General features: G+C 56.4%; 1 protein-coding gene and 1 long non-coding RNA gene across 5 annotated transcripts in view; one reads left to right on the top strand and one right to left on the bottom strand.

Annotated features, from left to right (window-relative positions):
• TNFRSF8 (TNF receptor superfamily member 8) overlaps positions 1-19,011 on the top strand; it is a 63,621-nt gene extending 44,610 nt beyond the window's left edge. For 3 of the 4 annotated variants that reach the window (XM_070603182.1, XM_070603202.1, XM_070603190.1), the window contains 7 exons: positions 1,895-1,988; positions 2,320-2,456; positions 3,861-3,962; positions 4,066-4,125; positions 11,230-11,255; positions 12,466-12,679; positions 16,745-19,011. In XM_070603182.1, the coding sequence (XP_070459283.1) occupies positions 1,895-1,988; positions 2,320-2,456; positions 3,861-3,962; positions 4,066-4,125; positions 11,230-11,255; positions 12,466-12,679; positions 16,745-16,989 (878 nt within the window). In that variant the 3' untranslated portion in view covers positions 16,990-19,011. The remainder of the gene's footprint in view (positions 1-1,894; positions 1,989-2,319; positions 2,457-3,860; positions 3,963-4,065; positions 4,126-11,229; positions 11,256-12,465; positions 12,680-16,744) is intronic. The other variant, XM_070603193.1, reaches the window with a different exon arrangement.
• On the bottom strand, positions 1,020-9,331 carry LOC139080819 (uncharacterized). The gene is made up of 2 exons (XR_011535627.1): positions 8,959-9,331; positions 1,020-3,939 (listed from the first exon to the last, which is right to left on the bottom strand). It is a non-coding gene; the product is annotated as an uncharacterized lncRNA (long non-coding RNA).
• Positions 19,012-19,685: the final 674 nt, after the last annotated feature.

Genomic DNA, 19,685 nt, shown 5'->3' with positions numbered 1-19,685 from the left:
TTCCAGATCTGGCACGGAGTCAGTTACATGAAAGGACGCATTCTTCAAAACTCTTCAAACTGTACACTCGGGGGACATTTTCTTCTATATAAATTATGCCTCAATAAAGCTGGTTTCAAAAGAAAGGAACTTTAAAAATTGAGGCTAGGGCCACCCCTGATGGCATAGTGGTTAAAGTTCAGCCCTCTCACCGCTTTGGCCACTGGGGTTCGCTTCCCGGTCTCGGAACCACGCCACCTGTCTGTCAGTGGCCATGCCGTGGCGGCGGCTCACACGGGAGGACTAGAACGACTTACGACTGTAATATACAACCAACCATGGGGCTTTGGGGAGGAACAAAAGCCCTGAGGCTACGTTTAAATATCAGGAGATACTGAAATGTATTTATTTATATTTATTTATCTGTCTTCTCTTAAATAAAATCAGAAGGTCTAGAGTCACCAGGCCACCCTCCTGTGCGAGCACAGTTGCTGGAGGTGAGGAGCAGCCTCTCCACTTTGACCTTTTGAAACACAAATCTGGTGATCTCAGCCAACTGTAGCGGCAGGAAGAGCGCGTTACAAGCAGCCTCGACTTGTCAGGGCTCGCCTCTCACTCCTTCATGGCTCAGCGGCGGCTCTGCCATCTCACCTGGGCTTGAAGGTTTGGTTTGGGTTTGTTCTGCATGTTTCTCCTACTTCTGGGACCAGCAGGAGCTGACTACCCACCCAGGGCCCAATCTCCTTACCGTAATGGTGGAAGCGTGGAAAGGGGCGAGTGGAACCTCTGAAGGGCCAGGCTGGGAACAGGCACGCTGTCACTTCCGGCCCATTCCACTGACTGGACAAGTCACACGGCCAAGAATGGGACAGGGCCACAGACACCTGCCTCGACCTGGAGGAGCTGCAGTCACCTGGCAAAGGGTGTAGACGTGAGGCAGGGCGAGGGGTTGGAACCGTCATGCAGTCTATCAGCGATCCCATCCCATTGCTAATTAAGATCATCACTTTGGGGAGAAAGACCCAATTTTACAAAACAGCTTCATCGAGGTATGATTTTATTTACCAAAAAATCTGCTACTTTTAAGTGTACTCTTCAGTGATGCTTAAGAAATTTACAATGTTGTGAAATTGTCACCACGATCTAGGAACCTTGTGCCCGTTGGTGGTGAACCCCCACGCCCATCCCCAGCCTGGACAACCGCTAAGCTACTTTCTGTTCCTCTAGATCAGTGTTTTCTGGACTTTTCCAGAAGATGTGTTGTTCTCCACGGGCTTCTGTCACTGAGCATTACGCGTCTGAGGTTCATCCTTGCTGTCGCGTGGATTAGAGCTGTGTTCCTTTTATTGGCAAACGACATTCCAGCGGACAGAGAGACTGCATTTTGTTTATTTGTTTGCCAGTTGATGGACATCTGGGTTGTTTCCACGGCTTTGATGACTAGGAATAGTGCTGCGGGGCCAGTCGCTCTCCTGCCTCCCCCACCTCTGGGCCTTCCCACTTTCTATTTCCTCTGCTTCGAAACCCCCATCCGCACTCCCATCCCAGCTATCCCCTCCCAGGCCAGGAGGTTGAGTCCCCCTTTACGGGGACCCCACGTGCCTTCGTGTGACTCCTGAGTCACATCTGTGAGGCGCAGAGGGCAGGGATCTTGTCTGTTTTGCTCACTACCATGTCCCAGCTCCCTGCGCAGTCCCCGTACATAGCAGGCGCTCAATAAAAGTTGTCGCATGGAGGGAAGGAAGGAAGGAAGGAAGGAGGGAGGGAGAGAGGAAGGGAGGGGACAGAGCCAGGACACAAATGTGGGTCTCCCGGCTGCAATGTCCTTCTGGCCCCATGGTGCTGCATCCCTGGAAGTCGCCAGTGCCTGATGGGTAAGGCTCCTTGGCACCGATTCTAAGACCACTCCCTGCAGGTGCGGCTGAGAGGGACACCACGGACAACCCGCCTCCCCCGGGATCCCACCCTAACTGCAGCACCAACCCAGAGGACAGAGAGGCGTCTGCCAGGTGACTCTCCGGCCCCTTCTCTCCATCTGGCCAGCCGTGCCCAGGGGATGCCTGTGGGGCAGCTAGGCTGGGGTAGGGGTGGGGCCTGGGCTGGATCTCTGTGCCAAGCCTGAAAGGCATCTGGAGAATGTGTGCTGAGCTCAGTGCTGGCCCCCCTGGAAAGCCAGGAGGCCTAGAAATCCAGCCCCTGCCCTCAAGGCAGAGACTGGCCGGAGGACCTGGGGACTCAGGCCCTGTCTACACCGTCTCTTAGGAAGGAAATGACTCCTGAGCACACACTTCCCCTCTTCCTTCTCGTCATCAGTCTTACCTCTGGCTTCTCTCCCGGCAGCTCCACCCCTTCCCTGGCAGACCCCCAGACCAGCATGGGGCCTGGAGGGGGCATTACCCACGCCTGGGGGGACGCCTCCATCCTGACGAGTGCTCCCATCTCTTTCTCCTCCACCGGAAAGCCCATGCTGGTTTCAGGTAATGATTACCCCCCAGGAGGCAGGGCCTTCCTCCCAGGGGGTCAGAGGAGGGAGCCTTCTCCCCTGGGGCAACGGCATCCACTGGATGGGGGAGGGGACCAAGGTTGACCCCAGGTTTCCAGCGACTTGAGCTGGGTCTGCAGCTCTGTCATTGCTACTGATTCTCCTTAATTTCTGTGAGCAGGCATTTTGTTCACAGCCTTGTCTTCTTGGCCCATAATTGCTACTCAGAAAGTATTTGGTGAATGAATTCATGACTTTGACTGGGTGCTTAATTCTTTGAGCCTCATTTTCTCACCAATAGAATTGTGATAGCCTGTACCCTGCGGGGTGGTGAGCAGCCATAGCATGTGGCCCCCTCATTTCCCTGCTCCTCGTACCTTCGCTCCAAGCCCAGTTCATTTTAGGATCTGCAGTTCTAGGATCGGACACTAGGTGGTGGTGGTTCTCAGGCCAGCGGTTCTCAAAATGGGGCCAGGGTTGTGTGGCATCAGCAACTTGTTAGAAAAACAAACGATGGGCCCCACCTGGGCCCTACTGAGTCAGAAACTGCGTGCTGACATGGTCCCCAGGAGACTCATATGCATATTAAAGTTTGAGAAGCACTTATCTGGCACATATTACTGTTGTAATATCTAAAAGTGGACTTTAAAAACAATTACTAGATACATGATCTTCAAAAGTGACAAAATGGAAAAAGGAGGCAAGTAAAGTACTACGATGTAAAGAAATATAGCTGGAGAGCGTCTAAGCATGTGGGCGCTGGAGTGCCTTGGCCTGGCCTAAGCCCAGATTCTGCCATTTAAAAGTTGAGTTACTCAACCTTTGCAAGCCTCGGTTTCCCTCCTTTGTAAAATGGACGTGGTAATGGTGCCCACGGCTTAGAGCTGTTGGTTCACTCATTCAGGGAACACTTGCCAGGTGTGTTTATGTGCGGAGCAGACCCCGTGCTCCCGGCTGGACTCGCACTTCAGCCTCCTCGCTGCTCTACCCGCCAGCCGCCCGGGCTGCGCATCTCCCGTGCCCTCCTCCGCGGTCCCCAGACGTTGTTCTTCTGGGCCTCGATTCCTTCTTCATCCTGGCTCTTTGACTCTTCAATTTCTCAACCTCTAGAAACGGTTTGCTCTTCTCTCCACCATTTAGCCTCCCCGAGGGGCTTCCTGGAGCCAGGTGAGGGAGGGCTGGACGGGACAGATGCAGGGTCTGGGTTTCTGTCCTGGCGTGGGAGAGGGCCAGGTCCTGGCAGCCACAATGGAGTCTGTGTCCCATGAGAAGGAGGAGGTGGTCTGGGCCAGGGCTGCCCTGTCTGGTTGCAGCGGTGCCCCAGGCTCACTGCCACGGTGCAGACTTTGGGGGCCACTGGCCTCAGGGCGCAGAGTGCAGGGCCGCCTCTGTGTTCCAGGACCTGTGCTCTTCTGGGTGATCATGACGCTGGTGGTGGTCGTCGGCTCCAGCTCCTTCCTCCTGTGCCACCGGAGGGCCTGCAGGAAGTGGATTCGGCAGAGTGAGTGGATGTGACTTTGGGACCTTGTGGAGGGCGCCTGGCCTGGTCCCGCCCTGCCTTGCTCCGAGGCCGCCCCTCCAGCCCTCCCCCGCTGTCGTTTCAGAGCTCCACCTGTGCTACCCGGTCCGGACCTTCCGGCCCAAGCTGGAGCCTGGGTTAGTGGGTGAGTGTCCAGATGTCCACAGGGGCTGTTTGGGCCACACGGACGTGCAGCAGCTCTGGGCCCTGGGTCTGGGGCTCCCTCTGTGTGGCTTCTCCTCTCTCTACCACCTCATCTGAAGTGGGACTGTGATGTGACCTGACACTCCCTGAACAGCCTTTGGATGGAGGCTTCTCAATCCGCCCGTCTCCACTCCTTCCGCCACGGGGCCCCCAGGAGAGGCCTCCTGATGCCTTCCCTTCCTCTCTCCCTCCTTCCCAAGCCCCCTTTCCTTCTTCCCTGCCCCTCCTCACCCCCTCTCTCTGCTGCGGCCGATGGGCAGGGGGCCAGTAGGGCAGGCGGATGGGGCTGGAATCCTGGTTCCACCGTTTCCGAGCTACGTGACTTTGGGTGAGCCACTTACTTCCTCCGTGTCTCAGTGTCCTCAGCTGTGAAGTGGAGACAGTGAGACCTAAGTCAGAGGGTGGGCATGTGGATCAGCTGAGATGGGGCCTGTTACGCGCCGTGCACGGTGCCTGCACGCGGGAAGCACGCGGTGAACTGTGGCTGCTGTTTCCTGACAGGCCGGCCTGTGTCTGGGGCCTTTTCCTCACCACAAATGCCAGGACTTCCTGCATTCTAAGTTGTTCTGAACCCCTCCCTGTTCTTGCTCTCTGATCCCTGTCAGCTCTTCCAGGCAGACTTCCAGAGTGCCTGATCCTTCCCACCCTTCCAGGCAGCAGATCCCTTCCCGCCCTCCCCTGGTCATGGGGGGGAGGTCCCAGCCATCTTGTACCAAATGTCTTCTCTCTGCTGTGCAGTCCCTTTCAAGGCAGGGCAAGGTCTTCCTCAGCACGCTGCAAGCATTGATTGAGCAGCTGCTGTGTGCTGGGCCCTGACCACAGGGGAAGGAGTGAACACGAATGGTCTGAGCTTCCCTTTCTAGTTTCAAACCAGGCTCCCCTGGAGGGTCTCACTGACCTGGGAACCCCAGGGGAAGCAGGCTGATGCTCTTCCTTCCATCAGGAGGGGGCAAGGCTCAGAAAGGTCAGTGACTGACCTAGGGCCGCACAGCCTGTGCCATCAGCAGGCTCAGGCAGTGGTCCCTGAGATTGCAGGTTTTGTTTGCAGAGGGCTCAGTCCTCTCCCCTCTTCCTGCCTCCCTCCAAGCTTTGTCTACCGACGCCCCCTACCCGATGCCCACCCAGGAGCCCAGCGGTCAGCCTCAGGCCAGATCATGGCCTCTGACCCCGGATCTCCCCGGGACCCTTGGAGAGACTTGCAGAAGCCTGACTTTTGACTTGGGCACAAAAACACAGTGCCCCGAGGCGTGTTTTGAACTCAATGAGTTTCACAAGCAGGTGCTTGTGTTCCCTTGGCAAGGGGGGTTTTTGTGTTTTGACAGTTTCAAGCCTTTTTCCATGAGCTGTCAGGCTCAACGTCTCATTGAAACTCACTTTGCTTTCTTGACATTTTTCTAGTATTAGAGTTTCCATTGCCGTCAGTTTATTTTTTTCTTCAAACCTTCGTGATGGCAGTTTTGTCACAAAAAAAAAGAGAGAGAGAGGAAAAAAAAGCATCTTCCCTTGAGAAGCCAGAACTACAAGGAACCCAGCCCTGGGACTCCGTGGCAGCCATCCTGTTTGGCGCTGTTTCTGGCCCTCTGGCTTCCTGTGGGTCCCTGGGGATCTGGTTCCCAGGCCCGAGGTGGAAGGAAGGTGATGCCAGGATCAGCATGCAGCACATGGGATGGGGACGGACTGAGCGGGTGAATGCGGCCTTCCCTCCAGGGCAGTGGGTGCTGGAGGGGAAAAGAGCATTCATTGAGTGCTTCCTGGTGGCTCTGGGCTGGGTACGGAAACTGTCCTTGCTCTTCCGAGCTTTCAGATCAGTGTCGGTTGCTCGAAGGGGCTAAACATGAGCAGGATGGGAATGTGCGCCCCACCCTCCCCGCCTTAGAACTCTAGGGCTGGGGGAGCACACGGTGCATTAAGCCGCGCATCAGAGATGGGGCAGGTGCCCATGAGATGCTCCCCAACCCTCTCTTGAATTGGCTTGGCTTATGGTGTGCGTCCTTAGTGGTGGGCATTTGCAAAGCACGTGCATGTGCTCATTTGACTCCTCCCAGTGGCCTTGTGAGACACCTGCTGTTATCCCATCTCATAGATGAGGAGCCAGAGGCACAGGAAGAAGGAACTTGTTTAAGGCCACTTGATTGATAAGCAGTGTGACCAGGCTTTGTCGTCATTGATGGTGGTGAGGTTTTTCTATAAAGGTCTCGCCCTCGGCTCCATTGACATTTGGGACTGGACCATTCTTTGCTGCGGGGCTGTGCTGCACCCTGTAGGTTGTTTAGCAGTTTCCCTGGTCTGTAGACCCGTCAGATATGAGTAGCACCTCTCCGTTGCGAGAACCAAAAGTCTCCAGACATGGCTGACTGTCCCCTGGGGGAAGTCGCTCCCGGTTGAGAACCACTCACTGAAATTCCTTTAATCCTTCATTTTGGTGCCACTATTTATAGTCATGACTTTGCGTTACTTCAGGCAGGTTTAAGTTGAAAAAAGATTTGTTGTTTTGAAGTGATTTCAAACTTACAGAAAAGTGATAAGTACAGTACGAAGGACTTATTTTTCCTGAACCATTCGAGAGTCAGTTACTGACTCGATGCCTTGTCATCTCTCGTTCTTCAGCGAGTATTTCATACAAACAAGGGCGTATTTTTACACGAGTGTAGTAGAACTATCAGAATCAGAGAATTCACATTGATGCATTACCACCAACGGATTCTCAGACCCTGTTCGAGTTTCTTCATTTACCCCAATAATGTCCTTTATAGCAAAAGAATCCGGGTTGTGTTGCATTTGGCTGTCCTGTCTCTTGTCTCCTTCAACCTGGGTCAGTTCCTCCGACTTTTCCTTCCTTTTCGTGGCCTTGCCACCTTTGAAGTTTCCACCAGCGATTCCGTGGCTGTCCCTCACCTTGGTTTGTCTGATGCTTTCTCGTGACGGGGGTAAATCGTGCATCCTCGGTGGGAAGATCCCAGGAGTGATGCTGAGTGAGCTCTGCTCGTGGCGCCCATCCTCCCAGGTTTCATTTTGTCCCTCTCCTGGTGTGTGTACCTCGAGCAGGTGCTCAAGGTGGCATTTGCAGGCTTTTCCACCGTGCAGTGGTTCTTTTCTCCTTGGTAATTGCTAAAGATTTTGAGAGGCGGTACTTTGAGGCTTTGTGAGTCACTGGTTCCTCGTCAAACTTTCCTTTTGTTCATTTATGAATTTTTACCTGTATGGACTCACGGATTCCTCTTTTATTCTGCTGCCATCATTATTTAATTTGATATTCAAAGTGTCCCAAGTTAGGCCAGTAGGAGCCCCTTCAAGCTGGCTCCCCTGTCTTTCTGTCCCCACCCTTTTGTGTTTTCAGCACTTCTTTATTCTGAGATGTTCCCAGCTTAGCTCCTACCTTCCTGTCCCGGCCCTGGGATTGGCCATCTCTCCAAGGAGACCAGGATTTGAATCTAAGGGTGTCTGTTGCCAAGCCTGGCTGAGCGTCTGTGCCAGACTCGTTCGTTTTTTTTTTTTTTTGAGGAGGATTAGCCCTGAGCTAACTACTGCCAATCCTCCTCTTTTTGCTGAGGAAGACTGGCCCTGAGCTAACATCCATGCCCATCTTCCTCTACTTTATATGTGGGACACCTACCACAGCATGACTTGCCAAGCGGTGCCATGTCTGCACCCGGGATCCGAACTGGCGAACCCTGGGCCACCGAGAAGCGGAACATGCACACTTAACCACTGCGCCACCGGGCCGGCCCCCAGACTCCTTCCTTGAGTCTGTTCCGCTTCCCAGGGCAGCTGGGATCCGGGGCCAGAGTGGGGTGGGCTGCAAGGGGAGAGTGACGGGGTGGAAGGGCCTGAGAGCTTAGCTCACGTGCTCAGCTCCAGCGGCCCTCAGAGTAGCCCTCGGCTACTGTGTACTCGTCCCAGGGGGACCACAGATGCCCAGCGTGTCCTGGGACTCTTGTCCTGCAATGCCGGACACGTTCATGAGAAGATTGTAGTTATTCCAAAAAGAAGGAAATCAGTAAATGAAGACTGTGGACTGAAGCCACATTTTTAAGGGAGAAGTACGTATGAAATTTGACCCCTGGTCTTGGCGCAGTTTGTCCTGGGTCTTTAGCAAGTTCACGTGTGGGCTGGAACCCGGCTGCAGGCAGATGTGGGGACCTCCTGGATTCTGCCTGTTCCCCTTTATGTTAGTTTATGCTTGATTCTGAGAGTCAGTATCGAATGCTGATTGTTTCTTGATGTGACAGAGCACCAAGCCACGTTAACGTCCCGGGACCCACTACGTGCCAGGCAGCATCCTGGGCACCCTCCCTATTTAATATTTTAATGTTTAAAAATTTTCAGGGGGCCGGCCTGGTGGTGCAGTGGTTAAGTTCGCACCTTCCGCTTTGGCGGCCCAGGGTTCACTGGTTCAGATCCCGGATGTGGATGTGGCACTGCTTGGCACGCCATGCTGTGGCAGGCATCCCACATATAAAGTAGAGGAAGATGGGCACGGATGTTAGCTCAGGGCCAGTCTTCCTCAGCAAAAAGAGGAGGATTGGCAGCAGTTAGCTCAGGGCTAATCTTCCTCAGGAAAAAAAAATTTTTTTCAGTAGACTTCACTTTTCAGAACAGTTTTAGACTTAGAATTTGAGAAGATACTACAGAGAGTTCCCCTCTACTCCACACCCCGCTTCCTCCATTATTAACGTCTTACATTAGTATGGCGCATTTGTCACAATAAATGAACCAATATTGATACAATCCTGTTAACTAGAGCCCATCCTCTATGCAGATTTACTTGTCTTACCTGATGTCCTTCGGCCAGTCCAGGGTCCCCTCCAGGACACATGACATTCAGTCCTCGTGTCTCCTTCGGCTCCTCTGGGCTGCGACAGCTTCTGACTTTCCTTGCTTTGGATGGCCTTTCAGTTTTGGGGAGAGCTGGTCAGCTGTGTTGTCGGACGCCCCTCCACTGGAGTGTGTCTCGTGGATTGGGGTTAGGGGTTTGGGGAGGAAGAGCACACAGGACAGTGTCATTTTCATCCCGTCACATCTAGGGTACATGCTCTCAGTGTAGTTGATCCCTGGGCACCTTCACTTTCGAGATCTCACTTAATATCCATAAAAAGCCTCCAAAGTTGGCACGATCCATCCCCTTCTGCAGAGAGGAGGACTGAGGCAGGGAGAGGGGGAGGAGTGTCATGCTGGGGTTTTCTGCCAGGAAGGCCTTCCCTCCAAGACCACTAAGCTGCCTCATTGTTTGGCATCTGGCTTGTTTTCAGTTTGGGGTTATTACAAATACCACGACTGTGCGTGGTCTGGTTATCTGGTTATCTCTCGGTTTGTTTCCTGAGGGTGTGTCCCGGAAGCGGGATTACCAGGTCAAAGGATGTGGGGTTTCATTGCCAGCTAGTTCTGGAGAAAGAGGGAAGCAGTCCACAGGGCATGAGCAGCTGGCTTCCTGTTTACCTACGTCCTCTCCAAGTCTGAGTTTTAACGTTTTTATTTATTTTGTCTTGTTACTTTGTCACACACTTTTTTTCCCTCCTGGCCACCCCAGTGGCTTGGCGCCAAATCACATTGGCTGTTTACGGAAACTCAAAATCACTTTCAAAGGTCAAAGATTTGGCTTTACTGACATCATTTAAAAGAATGTGCCTCTGGCCAGAGAGCATTCCTCAAAGCAGTGGCTTGGGCAATGGACAGTGGCCTGGACAGTGGCCGCTTGGCGGGGCTGGACCACAGCCTCCTGAGGTGACTGCTCTGCTGGGAATAGCAGTTCTCAGATTAAGTAAACTCGGTGCCTTTGTTAAATCAGGAATTGGTGTCATTTTACACACGTGCTTCTTTTGACCATCATTCCGGTCCATTTCCCCACTGGACACTTTCTACCTGCTGACGTCATTTAAAAGGTACACGTAAGAGTGTTCCCCAGGCTGACCTAGTGTGCGCACGGTGTGCTCAAACTGCCCGTCTGATCGTAGGCTCAGCCTCCAGCAAGTATTTCAGCTGGGATTCAGGGCTGGGGCTCCCAGAACTGCTGAAATCAGAGAGAGTTCTGGAGGAGGCTTAGCTGGCACGCTGGCATCGTCGTAGCAGATTTCTCGCTCAGGCGTGCACAGCGAACAGCAATGCATTCCCGGTCTCTGTGGAGGGCCCATGCGGGGTTGTGAAGGCCATGCGTCCCTACAGGATAGTCTGGCCTGGGAGTTGATGGGCCTGGGGTAGACCAGATGCCTGGGCACTGTCCCCAGCTTTTGCAGATGGCCAGTGGGCCATGGGTAAATGTCAATGCATGCTCAGCCATGACCTGGCACCCTATTTAATATGAGGGAAAACATGGAGTGGAGGGTGGAGGTTTGGGATGAGAAGATAAAGGTTGTGCCCTAAGAATCATGTCTTCAGCACCTCCTGAGCCACCAAAGGGTGGGATTGCAGGAGTGGGATGACAGGTGAGCAGCTGGCCTTGAAGGCGGTCACCTGGGCTCTTCCAGGCACAGGTAATAGAAACTGAACTGAGACCGGCCTGAGCCAGAAGGGCGGCAGCATCCACTGGCTTCGGGCATGTCCGGTGCAGGGTTCAGAAAACGTCCTCAGGGTCCGTCACCCACCCTCTGTCACCCTGCCATGAGGTCCTCCATGTGAGTTTCGCACAGCGTTTGGGGGAGTTCTAGGCTCTCCAGACCCTGGGGCTACAGGGGTGGTGGCAGCAGCCACAGACCAACTTGTGACCCAGCCAAAGCCTCCTTGGCTCCAGTTGGGGCGCGTGCCTCTCCTGAACCACTCGTTGTGTGTCTGTGTCTGTGTCGGGGGGGGGGGGGGTTGGAGGGGGTCCAGGATGCTGATTGGCTAAGGGGCTGCGGGAGAGGTGGTTCCAATTCTTCGACTGCCACTGGAGAAGTGAGCACTGGGAAGTGAGCCCTGGGCCTGTGGGTGGGTGCCGACCCTGAATCCCGTCGATGGTTCTCCAGACCGGGGGCCTGACTGAGCACCGGCTACCTCCACATGGCGGGTGGAGCAGGACCCAGCAGCTGCCAGACCCTCCTTGGTGACATCTCTGCTCTTTTTCTTTTTGCAGATTCCAGGCCCAGAAGGAAATCACCGGTAAGGAGCCCCTCCCTTCTCCCTGCCCCAGCTTTGCACCCCTAAATCTGGCTCCTTCCCTAACAGATCTGCTGGCCTGAGAGCTGTGGGTGGGTCGTTCCCCTTTAGGGCGGCGCCTGGGGTGCGCGCTGCCCCATGCAGGGAACTTTGAGAGCGCAGTGGGGCCTCAGCCGGGCCCTGGCCAAGGATGCGGAGCCCCACCCCCACAGCGCCTCCGGCTCCTGGCTCATCCCGCCGGGGACTTCCAGAAGGGCCTGCCAGACCGTGGGTTTGTTTTGGGCCACTGAGTGCCAGGTGTGGTCCAAGGAGGGCTGTGTTTGTTTCCTCTTTTCTCCTTCACTCCTCCATGAGGTTTGTCCTCACAGCTGGGCCAGCAAATCAGTAGCCCGAATCTTTCAAATGTAGCTGTCATGTGTGGAGCACTGAACCACGAGCCGGGCACCTGCCTCGTGCTTTCTCAAAGTTATCCTGAGTAGTCCCTTCAGCCCTCAGAGGTTGGTCCTGTTGTCTCCCAGATAAAAGAGGAAATGGAGGCCCAGACAGGAAAGGTGGTTCCACTGCTGGAAAGTAGATCAGCTAGGATTCAAGCCCTGGGTTGTGTGCTCTGAACGGTTACCCTCCCGGTAAGAACACCGTCTTCTTTTATGAAGTGCTTCTTGTGCGCAGGCGCTGGGCCGGGGGCTTTGCAAGCATCACCCCTGATCCTGTGCCCACCCGGGCCGAGGGCCCATAGACCAGGTCCTCACTGGGCTTGGCCTGGCACCCTGCTCTGTGCGCAATCTCCCGGGGCAGCACGGGGGATGAGCGCAGGGGGCTTGCCTTCCGGAGCTGACAGGACGAGCAAGTTACTTGACCCCTCTGTGCCTCAGTTTCCCGATCTGTAAAGAGGAGAGGGTGCTAACGTTAGCCACCTCATAGGGTGGTTATGAGGATTAACATACGTCAAGGGCCACACACATGGTGAGTACCGTAGGAGGTGCAGGCTGCTCTCCTCATTATTTAGTCCAAGTTTAGAGCAACTTGGCTTCACCCACAGTGACACACAGGTGTGCCAGGTCATCAAGGCTGAGAAGCCTGGGGCGGCGTGTGGCAGCTTTAAAGCAGAGGGAGCCCCACCGAGGTCTGCAGAGGTGAAGACACAGGGCCTCGCCCTCTGAGACTCGGGGAGGCTGGGGCACCTGCATCAGTGCGCTGTCCCCTGTGCCCACAGGAGCTGAGGAGGAGCGTGTCGCTGGCAGAACCAGGCATGGCTGAGCTGGGGCTAATGAGCTCCCCCTCCCCGGCTGTGGAGACCTGCCCCAGTGTGGGGGCCGCCGGCCAGGAGACCCTGAGGCTGCTGGAGGCCAGTCCCGCCAGCAGGCCCTCGTCCCCCACGGGCCCTCCCGAGCCCCGGGTGACCACGGAGCATACTAATAACAGGATCGGTGAGTTGGCGTCTGGGGGGGGATCCCGGGGAGGTCAGGGCCAAGGGGGCAGGGTGGGGGTGGGTGCTGGGCCCCCCAACGGGAACCAGAGACCCTGGGCCGGCAGGGTCTCTCCCCCGCCTCTCCCTGGGCCCTCATGAGCCGGAGGTGCTGCTGGTGAAGGCGGTAAGCCACACGAGGTGCGTCACGCAGCTTGCACCACCTCCTTACCCGGTTTAAATTTCTGTAAAATAGGAATAGCAGGAGTACTTTTTAGGGCCATTCTGAGAATTCATAAAATATGCTCATGAAATAGTCTTGGTGGGGCGAGGGGTGGGGAAGAAGGGTCTCCCCCTGCCTAGTGCCTGCTGTTATTAAAGTAAAAAAGTGAGTGCCACCCCCAGCACCCAAAAAAGAGCCCCCGAGGGGGACAGGAAGAAGACGTGCCAGTGACCATAAGACCTGCCACTTGTCTGATGCATTCCGGGCACCCTGCACACGTCGCCTCCCACTGTCACCCAGCCTTCTGAGCACGGTGCCTCCCTCTCCTTTTTACAATTGGAGTAACTGCGGCTCAGCGGCCGGAGTGATTTTCCCCATCACCCAGCTCCTGAGTGGCAGAGCGGGGACTCGACCCCACATCTGCTGGACCCCCAAACCTTTGGTTTGTCCACACCGCCACCCGGCCCCTGCGGAGGCTCGGAGGCCAGGAGGCCAGCGCCGCCCGCGAACTGCAACCGCCTTCCAACCCAGATGAGCCTTCTGCCTGGCCTCCCTCTGGTCTGCCTGCTCCTCTCCTACTTCTCGCCACCCCGGTACCGGCAGCGTGCTTCAAGCGAAATGTAGACCCCTCCGTCTCACACCCCCCGGGGGCCCTCTGACCTTCGGGATGAGTCCCAGGGTTCTTATTCCAGCCTTCAAGGCCGGTCACGAGCTGCCTCCTCCTGGGACTCACCTGCCTCCCGACCCACAGCTCTGCTCCTCCCACTCTATTGCCGTTTCCTCAATTTACGGAGCCCTCTGTCTCACTTCTGAGTTTCTCTGTGGGAGCTGCTTCCTCACCTGGGGAACCACCCCCTTGAATCTGTACTGCCCATCTGGCTTATCTGCCTCCTCCTCCAGGAAGGCTTCCCTGCCCTCTCCACTCTCCTATCTAGACCCATGTCCCTCTGCTGTGCTCCTCCCGCCCCAGGACTTTAGGCCTCCCAGACCCAGTGTCCTCAGCACCCCGCAGTGTAGCTGTATGTGCAGCCGTCCCTCTACCCCACCCCGCCCTCGCCTGGCTGTGAGCTCCGTGGTGGCGGGACTTCAGCAGGCTCCATCTCTGTCTTCTCTGGAGGGTTAACCACCACTGGGATAATACCAAAGAGGCATTTGTAATTGTTCTACCGCTTTCTATGGCAGGCATTGGTGGGTAGAGCTTTTTGGGGCAGAGTCTTTCATACCAAGCTGAAACTTTTGGAACTGTAGCTTTCAGCAAGTTTCATTCGAAAAGAATGTATTTTGGGAAATACTGCCAAAGGCGTCTCCTTCAAATTTCCTAAATTCTAATCTGAGCCTTTGAGTCCTTGCTGGGGGCCTGGAACTGTGGGGTGGGGCTCCGGGAGTGGTGGAGGGGAGGATGGAGGGAGGTAGCAGGCACCCAGGACGGCTGGCTGGGCGTGGGCAGCCTGCCAGGAGCCAGCCGGCCTGGGAGCCTTGCGTGAGCCACGTGGTGGGGAGGGAAGGCCTTGGAGGTTCTCTTGGGCTCTTTGTCCTCCTGACACCACCCCAGAGGAGTCCAGTTCCCAAGGGGGACCAAACTGCAACCTGAGCTTCATGCCTCTTCCCCAGGGCACCAGGCAGGGGGAGCCCCTTCCCCCACCTTCCCCTCCACTTCCCCCTCTATTCTCTCCCCCGCCTTCACCTCCCACCTCCCCAAGACAATGTCCCTGGATTCTGGAGCCCTGGGTGGGGCAAGAAGTCCAAGCAGCTTCTGGGAAACCCTCCCCCTCCAAGCTGGGAGGTGGGTGATGAGGATCAAGGCTGCCCCAGGGAGAAGCCCAAGGCGTCCTGCCCTACATACCGATCTGTATCATCCTCTGGGAAGCACAGGAAGTCCTGAACTGATCCGATCTGATTCTTATCTAAAGTTATAGGACCACCCAATAACCAGACCCCACCTACACTGTCATTTTAATGACTTTTTTACATAATCTTTCCTTTGTCTTGTAAAAAGATAACTCACACACCTATGCCTTAAATTTAGCCCTACTCTCAACCCATGTTTGCAGCTCTTACTGCCCATGGGTCCTGTCCCCATGCTGTTCTCTGAATAAAGGAGCACTACTGCTAGACCTTGAGAGTCCAAGAAATCTTTCTTTTGACTCCTTGGCTAGCTGAGCCCACATCAGTGGGCAGCCCTGTGATGGGGGTCTGAGCCAGAGGGATCAGGACCTGAGGGATGTGAGGGGGTAATATCCTGGCCCAGCTTTGGCTTCTTCTCCCTGGGCAAACCCACCCGCGCCTCTCTTCCGCTTCTCCTCGATGCCTTTCTCTCGTCTCCTCGAGCCCTGTCTGGCCTCCTCTGCACTCTCTCTCACCTCCTGGGGTCCCCTGTCTCTCACCACCTCTGGCCCCCATCTTTTGCCAGCCCCTCTGGTCAGGTTTGCAGGACAAGGGGCCTGCAAGCCTTGATGGAGGGCGCGTGGCTGGGACCCGAGGCCCTGTTCTCCCTTCTGGGGTGTGGCAGGGCCCAGCCCACAGCTAGTCTCACTCTCTTAGCTTTTCCATCTAGTTCTTGCTGCTGTTTTGAACAATTCTCTGTTTCCTTGGGGTATAAAAACCAGGAGAGAAGAGCAGGCATTGTGCAATGGGGTGAGGGTACAGGGGCCCTGAGCATCTTTCGGGGGTTCCTGAAGCAGAGGGATGTCACCGGGATACCCAGAGATGCAGGGATCCCGAGCTCCCTGCTCCCTCCCAGCTCTCAGTTCCTCTTGAGCTTCCCCATTCAGCCTCCAGAGCCCTGGGGCCAAGCAGCTGGGAGCTGGGACCCTGCTCTGAGCTTGAGGCCATCAGAAGCTGGGAAGCGGGGTGCTTGGAGTCAGCTGACCTAGGTGAAGGCCTGGCTTCCCACTTCCCAGCTTCTTGGGTAGCTCTCTTAACGCCCCTGAGTCTCCGAAGCCTCCAAAAGCGACGGTGGTGAGGACCCTGGGGGATCCCGCTTCTAATGAGCTGGGCTGGTCATTCATCCAAACCATATAGCCAAGTGATCCTACTATGTGCTAGGCAGCCGCAGCTGTGAAGGCCTCCGGTGGGAGATGGGCACAAGCAACAAGCACCAAAATATACTGGCCCCTAGCAAAGCTGTCCGAACCACAGGCTGCTGGTGATGATGTCAGGGTGAGGTCTCTGTAGGGTGTGACTCACTGTCTGGGTTTGCCTGGACCCAAGAGGCTCCTGGGTCTCAGGACCAAAACCAGGAGCGTCCCGGGCACACTGGGACACGTTGGTCCCCCGTTTCTGCTTTAGGCACGAGGATAGGAGCGGAAAGGGCCGCCAGGAGGGGCGGGAGCTGCTTTGGGGGTTTTTGCTGACTACCTGGGGACCTGGGGCAGGTCGTTTCACCTCTCTGGCGATGACAGTAGACTGCTCACCCTGCAGAAGTGATGTGAGGATTCAGGAGCTGGCGTGTGGAAGAGTCTGGAACAGCGTCCAACGCAGGCTGACCTCTGCTGTGCCCCCTGCTGCTGCTGTGCTCCGTCTTCATCTGCTTTCCCCTCGTGGCTTCCTTTCTCTCCCAATCCTCTTCTCTCCTTCACTACGCCATCCCCGTGGAAGTGCCAAGAAAAGCACAAGCGTCTCCCATAAGCAGCAAGTGGGCCAGTCCTTGACTGCTCAGCATGCAGGTCCTGGCTGTTTTATCTCCTTTGAGCCTCAGGACACCTAAGACTGGTGAGGCTTACTGTGCATCAGAGAGGTTGTGTCTTCTGCCTGAGGCCACACAGCAGGAGGAGCACAGCTCAGGCTTGAACACCCACCTGCCTCCTTGCTTCCCTCCGGCCGGGGCTCTGGTCTTCTCACCTCACCCATCCTTTTGCTTTGCAGAGAAAATCTACATCATGAAGGCCGACACAGTGATTGTGGGGACCGTGAAGACCGAGGTGCCTGAGGGCCGGGGCCTGGTGGGGCCAGCGGGGCCCGAGTTCGAGGAGGATCTGGAAGTGGACCATGCTCCCCACTACCCCGAGCAGGAGACCGAACCACCCCTGGGCAGCTGCGGGGACGTCATGTTCTCGGTGGAGGAGGAAGGGAAGGAGGACCCCTTGCCCACAACCGCCTCTGGGAAATGAGGCCTGGCTTGGGCTGGGGCTGAGAGGGCAGCTGAGTGTCCCCTGGGAGGCCAGGGTGGCACTGGTGGCACCAAGCTTGTAGCAGAGGCCCATCTGGCCTGAACTTAGGTTCTGGCATCCAGTGGTCAACCAGCCTGTCAACGCAGGAGGGGTTCTGGTGGTCTCTACTTGCATCCTCACCCAGCTGCCCCCAACCCCACCCCTTGGCAAGCCCAGGCTTGCACGGTAGAGCCAACCAAGGGGCTGGATCTGAACGGAGATATCTGTTGAGCAACGGATGGATGGCAGGGACTGGGCACCCCGCCTTCTGCTACTGCCCAGAAGATGCTCCCAGAGCCCTGGGCATCAACACGCCAGCAGGGCCAGAGCCCACCTGAGGCAGAGGCCAGGAGGCCATACCCCCTGCCCTCTCCCCTGGCCCTGGGCCTCAGGAGTGACACCCACTGGGCCTTGCTGCCGTGCCAGCAGCCCCCAGGTACTGTAAGTGTGGACCCCTGTGGGCACTGAGCCAGCGCCTGTGGTTGTTTCTCCTGAGTCAAAAGGGAAGTTGAGGGATGGGGCATTGTTGGCTGGGCCTGTCTTGGCTGCAGCCGCTGCACTGGGCTCTGTGCCGAGGTAAGCGCCCGGCCTGGCCTCCAGCCCCACTTGGGCTGAGGGGGACCCTCCTGTTCTGCAGCCCCCACGGTGGGCCCAGGGCCTAGGATTGACTCAGTCATCTCAGAATGTCCCCACCAGTCCCTGCAGCAGGAGGCATCTCAGGACCCAGGTGTCTGCAGACCTCAGTGGCTGCAGCGCCCGCCCCGGCCGGAGACCCTGTGCCCCTGGCTGCTGTCTGGAGAAGGGCCTGCTCTGCTTTGCCCTGGGGCTTCCGCCCAGCGTGGAGAAGGGGAACCCTGGGCCCTTGCTGGCCCTTGCCGGCTCTGTGAGCACCACCAGCCCTGTCCTGGGAAGTAAAGAAGCGTCTTCACCAGATCTGCTGCCCTTGCAGACCCCCTGGCACCTGGCCCTGCCCTCTGCCTCCAGCTGCTCAGCAGCCGAAGTTGGAACGCAGATGTCAAAAAGCAATGCAGTTTCACCTGGATGTTCTGCCTTATTCTGGACTGTCGGGAAAGAGAAAGTGTTCGGTCACTCACTCTGGATTTCAGGAGTTTGCCTTTCACACTAAGGAGTGAGCTACCCCAACGTCATCTGCTGGCTTCTCCCCTCAGGGCTTTCAGACTCTCTCAACAAACAAGTGGTCTTGGAAAGGGACATGTGGGCAGATGACAAGCTCACCGCAGCCCAGGGCACTGAGCCACAGGGTGCCCGGAGGCTCCTGGAATTACCCGCTGGGAGCCGAGCCTGGGAAGCCTCCGCTCGCTCCCCGGCCTGCTCGCTCTCTGGAGGAAGTTGGGGCTGAGTCAGGAATCACAGGGTAGTTTCTGAAACTGCTCAGATATTTTGGGGAAAGTTGGAGGCTGGGACACCGTAAGAAGCAGTTACACCGAACCTGAAGAAGTGTACGTGAATGGGCAGTGTTTGCAGAAATGCCTTGTGCAAGGACGGTGCGCCAGGCTCCGGGCCCAAGCCTCAGCTGTAGGGTGCCCGGGAATGCCACGCACCTGCTGAGGGGGCTCAGGCAGCCCTGACTTGAGGATATTGACCCATGTTTCGTGAAGTGAGGCACACCCTTGCCCAGGGGTCCTTCACAAAACTTTTGATCCTTTAAAAATTCATAAGGTCCCTTAAAAATGAAGTGTAAGGCTATGGAAACTCAGAGATTTGAGATTTGGGGACCTCTGCATCGAAGGGTCTGAGCAGTCTCTCCTTCCAGGACAGGGGCTCCCCCTTCAACCTGCTGCTCCAGACCCCTGGGCAGCCAGCCTCTGGGGACAGCGAGCCCACTACCTGCCGGGGCGGCCCGTCCCACTGCTGGAAGTTCTTCCTCAACACCCGAGGCGGATGTTTTCTCCGTGTAACTCTCACATTCTGGTCCAAGGCCTGCCCTTTGACATGCTCAGAATAAAGCTGCTCTTGTCACAAGGCTCCCTTTGGGTCTTTGCAGCAAGGAATCCCGGGCCTCCGTGTGGCTTGTCTCGCTCTGGGCCCAGCAAACGAGTCACAGAGTAGCAGCGTGAATGCCCCCGCCTCAGAGGGCAGGAGAGGACGGGGGTGAATGGGAGCCTGGGGCTTCCTGCCTGAGTTGTGAGGGGCCCAGCCTACCTCCTTGTCACACCTCAGGGATAGCTTGGGGCCTGCGCCCCACCACAGGCAGCCAGCCCAGAGCCCCTCTGACTGTGGCTCCCCTGTGCAGTGGAGGAAGGAGGGCTGTGGTCAGACCTCGCCCACCCCACCCTGGGACTCCAGCTCATGCCCAGACCTCATAGTCAGCCCCACCTGGAGCCAGTCACACCTGCCACTTGATCGGTCCAGGAGCCAGGGCGAATGTCCCTGCCCTGCCCAGTGTTGAGGGGTCCCTTTTCAACCTCTGGCCATTTTGACGTCCAGATGAGCAGAGGACAAGGTCACTCAGAGTAGCAGTTCCCAGGCTGTGAGGAACCCTCCCCAAGGCAGGCACACCTCTCTTCCTCAACACTTGTAGTCACGGAGTGACATAGTGCTGTGTCCTACGGGAGCTGTTGCGTTCAGAGAAAACCCCTTGTTGCCCAAGGCAGCTCCCCAGGGCTGCGGGGCCATTGTAAGGCACTAGGTTTATC

This window comes from Equus przewalskii, chromosome 2 (assembly GCF_037783145.1).
Source record: "Equus przewalskii isolate Varuska chromosome 2, EquPr2, whole genome shotgun sequence".
In the NCBI taxonomy this organism is placed as follows: Eukaryota; Metazoa; Chordata; class Mammalia; order Perissodactyla; family Equidae; genus Equus; species Equus przewalskii.
Note: the sequence above shows the minus strand (reverse complement) of the source record. Positions and strands in the feature narration are given on the sequence as shown.